Source organism: Gekko japonicus, unplaced genomic scaffold, assembly GCF_001447785.1.
Source record: "Gekko japonicus isolate JY-2015 unplaced genomic scaffold, Gekko_japonicus_V1.1 scaffold892, whole genome shotgun sequence".
Taxonomy (NCBI): domain Eukaryota; kingdom Metazoa; phylum Chordata; class Lepidosauria; order Squamata; family Gekkonidae; genus Gekko; species Gekko japonicus.
The window spans coordinates 524438-536890 of NW_015174869.1; the positions used below are offsets into that span (position 1 = coordinate 524438).

The following is a 12453-nucleotide window of genomic DNA, read 5'->3' on the forward strand; positions in this document are numbered from 1 at the left end:
CATCATAGAGCCCGCCTTCCCAAGATGCAGTTTCCTCCATGGGGACTGTTCTCTGCAGTCTGGAGATCAGTCGTAACTCCGTGAGAACTCCAGGCTCCACCTGGAGGTTGGTAGCCTTAAGTTGGTATGCATGCGTGTGATTTGGTGGTGGTCTCCCAGTTTGCTTCACCAAACCCTACCAAGGACTGGGGGAAGGCAGGAACAGGGCTACAAATCCAAGGAGCTTCCGCCTTTTTCCAAAGAAGGGGGCATGAAGACCTTTGAGAGGTCACATCCCTTCCGAGTACTCGTGTGGACATTTTAGGGGAGGGGAAGTGCCGCTTTGTGCTGTTTGTGCAGAGGGAGGCGAGGTTGTCAGTGTTAAACATGCAGTCATCACCGGAGACCGTGGAATCCTGATTACAATGTACATAGTCTGCTCACTGAACCATTGACTTACAGATGGGAGAAAGCAAGGTAGAGGAAATGGGGTTAGGTTTGTGTCTCTCGGCTCCACTGCCAAGCTTCCTACAGTGGTGATTTTCACTGGTAGAAGGGATCTACAGCAGTAGAAAGGGATTTACTTGCCTCTCTTATTCTGTTGCAGCCCGAAAGGATTCCCAAAATGCTGCTTTTGAAGAACAGCATGGTGGGAAGAGATGAAGGTCTGTACTGGAAAGGGGGAATTGGCTAAAACTTTCTCCTTTCCATTAGTGGAAAATATACCACCGGTTCTAGCGCATTGCTTGTAACTTCTGCACAGGGATGTGTGCACACATACTCCAGTGTGCTGTCTCCAGATACAAAGCCTGCAGTGGTGGAAAGTGCCATCAAGTTGCAGCTGACTTGCAGTGACTGCGTACGGTTTTCAAAGCAAGAGACGAGCAGAGGTAGTTTGCCTTTTCCTGCCTCTGCGCAGCTACCCTGGACTTCCTTGATGATCTCCCATCCAAGTACTGACCAGGGCCAGCCCTGCTTAGCTCTGAGATTGGGTTAGCCCCTGAGCCATCCAGGTCAGCCAGTGCCTTGCACAAAGGGAGGGTCCAGACCACGCACTGAGAGCTGTTCTGCTTTGGGGTATTATATGCATAGGCTCCTTTTGTAAGAGTGACAATCAATGTATGAAGACTGGGAATGGGATATACAGACATAATCTGGAGTTCCCTCTCTGTGTCCCTTTCTACCCGTTTTGCCTTTCTACATAGGACCAAAGAGAACATAAGCTCGTTTGGAAGCATTCACTATAGTTTAAGGCACTATAGGCACACTATAGTTTAAGAATGGGTGTGGCTGGGAAGGTGTACTCTTAAAAACGTATGACATGACACTAACAAAAACATACATGCAAAATATATATAAAGTGAAATATATGTGAAGTAAAAAAATATTCACGTACAATAAGGTGCATGAATGAATGCTAGCTGGTATCAAAGAAACACAGGTTCCAAGACAAGAGATCTAATAATCTGTACAACTGCAAACAGACGGTGAGTGTGGGACTGGATATCATGAACTGCTCCCCAAAAGTGGCAGAGCACCTCCTTTGCCTGCAGAAGGCCCCAAATCCAATCGTTGGGATCTCCTGCCAAAGGACTTCAAGTAGAGAGATCCTAGAGAGCCATTGCCAGTCCAAGTAAATGATACTGAGCAAGATGAACCAAAGGTCTGATTCAGTATTTAGTAGTTTCACACGTTCATAATACTCTACGCCTGATAACATAGAGACAGCTTTGAATGCATGCATCTTTTTTGTATGGAGATTCTGGCATTCCAACATTAGCCATTCTTTCCCCATTACTTGTCCAGTAACACTCCCCCATTACCTCTCTGCCTGTCCGTACATCTACTGATCCCTCTAGCTTAACAATCCCTACATTCTTTTCTCAGTTTGAAGGGCCCCCCCTGGAAAACTGCCTTTAAAAAAATCACAGCACATTTCTGGCAAAAAAACACACAACGATTTCAAATGCAGATGCGCCCACTTTGCATAACTGGTTCTGCTCCCAGAATTTTGGGTTTGTATTTGCAGATGGCAACTGTTTTGGTTTGGGGTTTTTTTCTTTTCAGGATTGCATTTCAGACCCCATGTGGCAAGAGAGTATGATGGGTGTCTCTCCCAACCCGGGTCAGACTGGGAATACTTGCCTGCGAGGATCAACTAATTCTTCCGTTACGTAATTCAGGAAGTTCCACCCACTGAATGCAAAGGACCCTTGAAGAAAGGCTAATGCCAGGTGCCCCACCGATGGGGTCATCCAGAAATTGAAGGCATTGCTGGGCCGCAGCTCTTCATAGTTTCCTGCAAGCAAAGCAAATGCACAGTTTAACTGACAAGCGTGAGCTGAAGGGCCATATGGAGCAGCACTTTGTGGAGGACGGCATCGCTGTACCTCAAGGAACCAGGAAATCCCCCACACACATCCCCACGCACAACAAGGATCAGTTCATGGATGACCATTCTATCAGTAGCTACTAGTCATGGTGACTCCACATCCAAAAGCAGTAAACCACTGAATCCTAGTGCTAGGAGGAAACGGCAAGGAAGGCCTTGGGCTCTATGCAGGCCCATAGCCAGGCTTTAAAAAAAAATCGGGGGCATTTAAATTTCATAGGGGGCATTGGCTAATTGAATTAAAGGAGACCATTCTATCAGTAGCTACTAGTCACGGTGACTCCACATCCAAAAGCAGTAAACCACTGAATCCCAGTGCTAGGAGGAAACGGCAAGGACGGCCTGGGGCTCTATGCAGGCCCGTACCAGGCTTTTTTTAAAAAAACGGGGGCATTTAAATTTCATAGGGGGCACTGGCTAATTGAATTAAAGGAATACCCAACTCCTTCCCCACACCTGCTGCCGTTCAAGGTCCCAAGGCTGGATGGGAAGTCGTGGGGCCTTGCCAGTAAGTCAGGGGGCCTAGCCCTGAGATGCCCCACTGTAGCTACGGGCCCGGCTCTGTGCCATGTTTGTTAGCCTTTCCAGGCAACTGGTTGGCCACTGTATGTAACAGGATGCTGAACTAGACAGACCACTGGTCTGATACCAGCAGGGCTCTTCTCAGATTCTGATGTTGGGTCAGTCCATGGCTTATAGGTTTTCTGAGCCAGCAGCTCCGGGGGAAGTGGCTGGTGGGGGGCTTGGAAGCTAAGCAGAGTCAGCCGTGATTAATACTTGGATAAGAAACCACCAAGGAAGACTGGAGTTGCTATGCGGAGGAAGGCAATGGGAAACCACCTCTGCTTGTTTCTTGTCCGAAACACCCTGGGGATGGGGTTGCCGTGAGTTGGCTGTCGTGACTCAAAGGCATCTTATTCTTCTTATGTTCCGGCTAGCCTTGTCACAGTGGGAAGCCAGGCAGACAACCCAGGCCACTGTCACTGGTCTCAGAGCGATACTTAGGTGGACGACTCGCCTTACAGACCTTCCAAGATACGGTGGCTATCCATTCATTCTCCTTGTACCTCTACTTTTAGCAGAAATGAAGCAAGCAAAGCTTTCTACATCCGCTCACCTCCATGCTGGACAAAAACTTTGCGCTTAAAAAAATTCTGTACGTTGAGGGTGTTGTTAACTGCACAAGAAGAGGGCCCATAAGAATGGTGACCTTGGGGTAATACTTAGGTGGACTACTCGCCTTACAGACCTTCCAAGATACAGTGGCTATCTATTCGTTCTCCTCTTACCTCTACTTTTAGCAGAAGTGGAGCAAGCAAAGCTTTCTACATCCGCTCACCTCCATGCTGGACAAAAAAATTGTGTTTAAAAAAATTCTGTACGTCGAGGGTGTTGTTGACTGCACAAGAAGAGGGCCCATAAGAATGGTGACCTTGGGGTGTTTGTTTTTTTTGCCGGGGAAGGGGGTTAAGGAGGTAAAACCCTTAAGGCAGGCCTGTAGCCAGGATTTTTTTAGTCGGGGGGGATTTAAATTTCTTAGGGGGCATTGGCTAATCAAATTAAAGGAATATCCAGCTTCTTCCCTGCATCCGCCATCATTTGGGGGCCCTGGGCTGGATGGGAAGTTTGGGGGGGGGGCTAACCCTGAGATGCCCCACTGTGTCTACAGGCCTGCCTTGCAGGGCTCTTTTTGTAGAAAAAGCCCAGCAGGAACTCATGAGCATAATAGGCCACACCCAACGGCAGAAACACATTAGTATATTGGGCCACACCCCTGACGGCCCAGCTCATTAGCACATTAGGCTGCACCCCCATGTTACCAGAAGTGTGGTTATCTAGCCACACCCACCTTTTGCTTCTTATTCCGTTTACTTTGTTGTCAAAACCCAGGGCCTTTTTTTGTAGCAGGAACTCCTTTGCATGGTAGGCCACACACCCCTAATGTAGCCAATCCTAAGGAGTTTCTGATGTTGGGTGTGGCCTATTATGCTAATGAGTTCCTGCTGGGCGTGGCCAACTTGGGAGCCAGCCGGAACTTCGTTCCTGTGCGTTCCTGCCCCAAAATAGCCCTGGCCGTAAGGTTCATCTACACTACAAATTATTTGCCAGTTAAACTGGCTTCCTCCGAAGAAGTTAGTGATGAAAATTCTCCATGAGTGATTCCTCAGCCATCTCACCAAACCACAGGTCCTAAAAAGGGGTGGCCAGGAGGTTCTGTTCTTTTCTGTTCTGAGGAGTGCTGCTAATGCTTTACATCGAATTGCAGGTTCTCACAATTGCTTTCAACTCTCCGTATCCCGTTTCTAAGAAGGAACACCCTGTGGGCAGTCAAGAGGTTTTGTGCAAATACCTTGAAAGATCTGTATAAAGCCCATGGTAATGATGAGGCCCAAGGCCAAGAGTTTTCCTGCGGTAAATATATCCTGGATGCGAGTTGCCCATCGGACACTGGAGCTGTTCACCCAAGTCAAGAGAACTGGAGAGTAGAGAACAGGATTCCGTCAAGAAGAATGTTTCACACCCGGTGTGATTTTTGTGCAGAATTAGCCGCTGCAGGATATTGTGATGATCACTAGCTTAGAGGAGGTCTGAAAAAGGGCTCGACAAATTAATGGAGGATCAGCCTATCAAAGGCTGTTAAATAGCTAAATGGAGCCTCCCAAATTTAACTGAATACTAGTTGCTGGAGAGCAAAGTGCCTCCCTTCTTTTCTGGCAGACTGTATTAGAAGTGCCTGGCTTTGGAGGCCGAACTAAATGGAATTTTGCTCTGATGCACAGGGCTCTTCTTGTGATCCTAACGTTTTATTCTGCTTTGAGAAGTCTAGCAGATACATACATTTTCTTTCATTATTCAGTCAATTAAAACATTTCAGCATTTATTCTGCTCTGAGAAGTCTCCATTAAAAAGCAGATGAATGTGTTTTTCTTTTGTTACTCAGCCAATTAAAACATTTCAAAATGCTGCAGCTACTGGTACCTCAGTAGGATATGGACAGAACTTTTGAAATTGGGATGAGGCTCAGAAACATTAAGAGAATTTTATTTGAGGCATTGAATGAAAAGAACTAAGGTCGTCTGCAACCGGTTTGGAGAAAGTCTCCCCCGTACATGCACTTTGGACAGCCTGCAGAACTTCCTGTTTCCAGGAGTCACTACATAGCAGCTCTCAGCTGAAGGAGCTGATGTTAGCCATCATAAACAAGGTGATTAGCAAATACTCACACAAACACACCATGGAGAGGACTCTGGAGGCATTGTAGGGAGGGATACAGTTAGGGAACACTGGCTGTAGAACATAGTTAGAAAAAGTCAATGCAATAACAGCCAGGCTAGTGGGGTACATGATGAGGACTGCACTCCATAGTAGTAAAAACCTGCAACACAAAGGGATTTCTTGTTAAGAACACACAGCTCAGGAAGTCGCTTGACCATACAATGGCTCCAAAAATTTCACCATTATCTTCACAGGAACAGAGATTTCTATCAGAGTGGCCTTTGAGGGTTTTTCTCCTGCTTCCTAGTTCTAGCACACCGGGGAAAGGGATTTAATGAGCCTGCTTGGAGAAGAGATTGGATTTATACCATGCCCTTCACTACCCAAAGGAGTCTCAGAGCGGCTTACAAACTCCTTTCCCTTCCCCTCCCCACAACAGACACCCTGTGAGGTAGGCGGGGCTGAGAGAGCTCTGACACAAACTGCTCTTTTTCAAGGACAGCTGTGCCAGAGCTTGTGACTGTCCCAAGGTCACATCAGCAGGTGCAAGTGGAAGAGTGGGGAATCAAACCCAGTTCTCCCAGATTAGAGTCCGCGCACTTAACCACTACTACAAACTGGCTCTGAACTGAACACTGACATTAAGCATTGCACCTTGGTGGCAGAACTTGGCGCTAGTGCAGAGATTTCCAGTAAGACTGATATGTTTTGAATGTTATATACCAGGCCTAGCAAGATTGGACATTATGATACTGCTGCATTTTCTGTTGTCAACATAGTATCCAGGCCTTGCAATGGGATTCTGCCATGGACATAATCCAGCTCTTACTAGACTATTTCCAAACTCCAATCCACGTACAGCAAAATAATCCAGAATTTCAAAAGGGGGGGGGAATCCAGAATATATTTTCCTGGATTCCACTACCATTGGATATCTAGAAATAGTACAGTCCAGACTATTTTCCAAAATGAAACAGAGAGAAGCTCAACCCCTCATTTTGATATAACTTACATTAAAAAAAATTGTAACTCATCCCAAATGCTTCAGATCCAGGAGCCTATAAAATTAATTAGATGTATGCAAACTTGGTGTCAAAACGACTTAATATGAATATCTATAATTCAGTGGAGGCATTCAATATTCAAATTAGTCCATGCTGAGATACCAATGTTGAGATACAATGTTCCATGCTGAGATGCACATCCTGTTTTTAAAAAACCAATTACATTTCCATGCCGGATTTCTAACAGAGGATTATGATCCACTAGCATCAAGGAGAAAATTCAATAAGCAAATACGAATGGGAAAGAAGCACAGTGAAGATTTAACCTTTTATGTTTTTCCTATTATTTTCAAGAGACCTTGTGATTAAATATGGGCCTGTAGGCTGAAGCTATTTGCATCAACAATATAAGATAATGATTGTAGTTGCTGATAATTGACTATTTACTGAGTTAAGAGAAACTGGCAGCACAGTCCTAAACAGAGTTACGTCTTTGTAAGCACACTGAGAGCGTACTTCTGCTTACGAATGCACTGCAAACCTGCCAAAAAAATTAATTAATTTTCTGAGGGCTCAATTCTGCCTTACAATTTCTTTCATTATTTTGGATGTTGTATTTTCTTTTGCAAATGCAGCCTCTCAGGAGCCTGTTCACCAAAGCCACACACATCCCTTTGCTTTATAAACTTCTTTATTTATTGATTGCACTATCCCCCCTTGATTGTATTGCCGAACAAGTCTTTGACAGGGCCACCCTAAAGAACACTGTCTTGGGAGTATGGTTGCCAACTCTGGGTTGGGAAATTTCTGGAGATGTTATGGGTGGAACCTGGAGATGGCAGTTTGGGGAGGGGTGGGACCTCAGCAGACTATAATACCACAGAGTTCACCTTCCAAAGCAGCTATTTTGTCCAGGAAAGCTGATATCTGTTGTCTGGAAATCAGTTGTAATTCCAGGAGATTTCCAGGCAACACCTGGTGTTTAAGCCAAAAATGAGAGATCACGGGAGGAAGTGGAATACCAAAAACAACATATGTGACAAAAATAACGAAGCGTCGATAAAGATAAGTTGCAAAAACGTTTACTGTAGTAATTCTGTAGACACTTTTCTTCTATAATCACTCACACAATCCGAATATGGTGCACTGATAAGTATCAACTCTTGAAGGAAACATTCCATGTTGACTTTCTAATAACAGAACCCAAGGTCTTCACATTGTGAAGTAATTGATAAGAATTGGGAATTGCTACATGCTCAGATAAAGCAAATATTGTGAAACGAATTGTTTTCAGTGTGCAGTATTCATTGTGTGTGAGCAATTATAGAAGAAAATTTTCTATAGAATTACTACAGTAAACGTTTTTGCAACTCATCTTTATTGACTCTTTGTTATTTTTGTCACATATGTTGTTTTTGGTATTCCACCACCTTGTGTTTGGCAACCATAAGTAAGCCCATTGAATAGACCTGAGTAGGATTCAGGACCAGTTTAGTGTAGCACTGTTCATCATGCTCAGAGTATTGCCCCTCCGCACTTACATTTATCTCTTCCCATCTTTCTTAGGATTTATGTTCAGAGACTTTTAATAAGAAACAGAGGGCACTGCTTTCTCCACTGCAGAACTTCTAGTTCCACAGAGGGTAAAAGGTCAGCCAGATGATAATAAACACAGCATTAAACAGACCCTCCAAAGGCTACCGAGAAATGCAAAGGTTTCAAGCACGTGCAAATCTCCCACGACTATTTCAAGGTTTAATATTCTTGAAGGGATTTGTAACCTAAGTGAAAATTTGGCTCCTGTTAAACCAAAGGTGCTTTTTATTGCAAACCCCTGTTGACTAATCTTCCTTTGACCTTCACTGTAGAAAGATCTTATTAAAAATATGGTTGGATTGTACTTTGTTGGTAATTAGAGCCTGGCGATTTCATAAAATGATCATTAAATGTGCAGGTTAATTAACTCCCGATCAAAAGAGGCTATTTTATGAGCTAACCAAATAATAATGGAAAGGATTTCTAAACATTTTCTTTTAAGCTTTATTAACATTTCGTTATTTTCGTGATTGCCACCAATGCTGAGGAAAAAAAATTACAGGATATATTACATACCAATTACGGTTTATAGAGAACTTTTGTTCAGGGGCCTTTTCAATCTTAGCCACATTCATTCTAACAACCACTTTTGGAGGGAGGTCATTATAAGTCACAGCTCCCATTGTACTGATGGAGAACTGTGTCAGGGAAATATGTCATGAGTGTACAGAACTCGTTTCTGCTAGATGTGCTGATGGATGCTAACTTAAGATGGCTCCATGTTAGACTTCATGGAGAGTAGTTTTAGAGCAGGGGTGTAGAACTCATTTGTTATGAGGGCTGGATCTGACAAATGAGACCTTGTTGGGCCAGGCCATGTGTGTCATAAAATGTATTGCCAGGTAGCGGAGATATAAACTTTATTAAAGGACACAAACACAAAGGGGTTTTTTTTTACTTTAAAACATGCTTAAAACATTAGCACTCTTGCAATATTTTGTCTAACAGTGTCTGATACTGTTGCAATCTTGAGTATGCTGTTCAGGTGTGTATCTGTAAGCTGCAAACCTACAATGACGCAGCAGCAGCTGAACTGGAAGAAGCAGAAGACAGCCAGTTCCACTGCGGGCCTGATAGAAGCCCTCCGGGGGCCTCATCCGGCCCCTGGGCCGCATGTTTGACACCCTGTTTTAGAGGATTGTCATACTGGTCTGCAGCAGCACAGCCAGAGTCAAGTCCAGTGTCACCTTAGAGACCAAGATGAATTTTGGGGTGTGAGCTTTTGACCGTCAAAGCTCCCTTTGTCAAATCTGATGAAGGGAGCTTTGGCTCTCGGAAGCTTATACCCCAAAACTTCTTGTTGGTCTCTAAGGTACTACTGGACTCCAGTGGAGAGTAGGCTAATCAACAGTACTGTGATTCCCATGTTCAGAGGCAGTGTATTTCCAGAGCGAGTTTGGTGTAGTGGTTAGGAGTGCAGACTCTAATCTGAGAGAACCGGGTTTGATTCCCCACTCCTCCGCATGCAGCTGCTGGTGTGACCTTGGGCAAGCCATAGTTCTGGCACAGCTGTCCTTGAAAAAGAGCAGTTTCTGTCAGAGCTCTCTCAGCCCCACCCACCTCACAGGGTGTCTGTTGTGGGGAGGGGAAGGGAAAGGAGTTTGTAAGCCGCTCTGAGACTCCTTCAGGTAGTGACAGGCGGAGTATAAATCCAATTCCTTCCTTCCTTCCTTCCTTCCTTCCTTCCTTCCTTCCTTCCTTCCTTCCTTCCTTCCTTCCTTCCTTCCTAAAAAAAACCTTCCTTCCTTCCTTCCTTCCTTCCTTCCTTCCTTCCTTCCTTCCTCTGAATCCCAGATGTTGGAACCCCCAACAAGAGAACATATCTTTTTTAATGCTGTGCTTGTGAGCATTCAGAGCTGTCCGTCTGGCCACTGCTTGAACGCCAGAATTCTGTAACAGGTGGGCCTTGGTCGAATCCCAGCCGATAACCCTGTGTTGCTGAATGGAGATTTAATCAAGGTCATATGCTCAGGTGGGCATTCCGATACAGTAGTAGCTGCGGGGAGCCACTTTTGTGTGAGCAGTTCTTGCCCAGCTGGAGTAACATGTAAATGAACCAGCCATGTGGGCCGGGTCTGACTGCAGGGGCCTTTCCCTCAGGGAATTCTGTGGCCAGGATCCACACAATTGGCATCCACCGACCAAGTCGTTAGAATACCACTCCAGCCATGCAGAACCATTCACAGAAGTGTCACTCGTATGTGACTGACACTTGTTTGCTGCCAAATAGTTCTCTAAACATGAAGAAAACACTTTTGGAGACGGGGTTTGTGTGTGTGTGTGTGTGACAGAGAGAGAGAGAGGTTGTGTGAGAGAGCTGATAGGTGATAGATTCAGGAAGGGCTTCTTCACTCAGTGAGTGGGTTGCTTGTGGAATTCAATGCTAGTTGTAGGATGTGATGAGAACCACGAGTTAGTTTAAGTAGCTTTCAAAGGGGGTTAGGCAAAGGTATGAAGGAGTAGGTTTACCTGGCAAGGACTGGCAGCCCTAGGAGATTTTATTATTTATTGATTTATTTATTATATTTATACCCCGCCCATCTTGCGAGCAGGCTCAGGGTGGCTAACAAAGCAGTTTTGTGGGCACGACCAGTATCATCACTTCCAGTCATATAACTGGAACTTCTGGAAGTGACATCACAGCATTACCATACCACTCTAGCATCTCCCCAGTGTCAGGTTCCACAGCAAGTAACTCTTCACACACGTTTCCTGAGAAGCGTTATGCTTTATTAGAGTACAAAACCGGTACCAAATCCACAGGATTATTGTTAGGAATAACTATAGGGCAGGAACATCCGTACATATAGCCAGACGAGGCGAATAGCTAAGCAAATGAACTTCGAGCGCGCGGGCGGGAATTCTCCCGGCGGGAAGTTACATAATGAGCGGGAGACTCGCAGGGCCCCTGAGAGCAGAAAGATTCACACCAGTGGTGGACCGCAAGCCCTCCCATCCTTACAAGGCAAGACTGATAACACCGTCTTAGCCGAGCCAGCTCCCATGGTCTCCGAGGCAATGTTTACGCAAAGATGCAGAGCTGTGAGCAAGCGGGAATGGCAGAAGCAACATAAAATGGCAGCTAGCTGACATCCTGCCCCCTCAAAAATACATCAACCCCCTCCCACAGCTGACAGGCGACTGCCCGGTTTCCCTGGGAACTGAGTGTGAAATTTGCGCAGGAGTTTGGGGGCCCGCACATCTTTCCCCGCCACCCACTCCCGATGTTCAGGACCCCAATGCACCTATTCCACCAGGTAGAACAATTGTCCACATTTCATTTTAGAGTCCAAAATTGCAGATATTTCATGATGTTCCTCTCCCTCCACCAGAATGGTGGGTGGCCGAGTCGGCTCTGGGTGCCAGGGATTAGATGCTGGGCAAGGCTTCTGAAGGCTGAAATGGAAAATTGGATGGATATTTTGTAAGTTCTTAGGCAAGTCCAATTCAACTGTCACCTCATTAATCAACCTTACAATGGGTCCATGCCCAGATGGAAAGGTGTAAACATAGACTCTAGGACCTCCTCGCGACGGCTTTCGTGCTGCGGGAGGTGGGACAAGGCATCCGCCAGCGAGTTTGATTTCCCTGGGAAATGGTGGAGAGTGAATCGAAACTTAGAGAAAAAATCAGCCCATCGGAGCTGCTTGGCATTTAAGTTACTGGGGGTGCGAAGCATTTCAAGGTTCTTGTGATCTGTCCATACCTCAAATGGCACCTTCGCCCCCTCCAGCCAATGCTGCCATGTCGAGAGTGCCAGACGGATTGCCCCAGCTTTCCTGTCCCAAACCAACCAATTGCGCTCGGTGTCAGTGAATTTACAGGACACGTAGGCTAAGGGATGGAGTTTGCCATCCGCACCTTCTTGCAAAATTGCCCCACCCATAGCCACATCTGAGGCGTCCGTTTGCACCACAAACTTTTTAGTTTCGTCCGGGTGCGCAAGGATGGGCTCAGTGGTGAAAAGGGTTTTCAGTTTGTCGAATGCCTCCTGGCATTCCGGGGTCCACAGCAACTTAGCCCCTGGCTTAGTAGCTTCAGGACCCTTCCCCTTCGTTTTCAACAAGTCAGTGAGGGGTAAGCTCATCTGGGCAAAGTTCAGCAAAAAAATTCTATGGAAATTGGCAAACCCTAGAAAACTTTGGAGTTGCCGGCGAGTTCTGAGTACCTCCCACCCCAAAATGTCTTTAACTTTCCCCTGGTCCATTTCTATGCCCCGCAGGGAGATGTGGTAGCCCAGGAAATCAATTTCTGTTGTGTGGAACT

The 12453-nt window shown here is 45.7% G+C and overlaps 1 protein-coding gene across 1 annotated transcript in view; it reads right to left on the reverse strand.

Moving 5' to 3' along the window:
- Positions 1 to 12453, reverse strand: part of SLC7A10 (solute carrier family 7 (neutral amino acid transporter light chain, asc system), member 10) — a 66890-nt gene that overhangs the window by 8546 nt on the left and 45891 nt on the right. Inside the window, exons 4-6 of the mRNA XM_015424777.1 lie at positions 5596 to 5747; positions 4722 to 4847; positions 2125 to 2278 (exon numbers count right to left, since the gene is read on the reverse strand). Coding sequence (XP_015280263.1) covers positions 2125 to 2278; positions 4722 to 4847; positions 5596 to 5747 — 432 coding nt within the window. The remainder of the gene's footprint in view (positions 1 to 2124; positions 2279 to 4721; positions 4848 to 5595; positions 5748 to 12453) is intronic.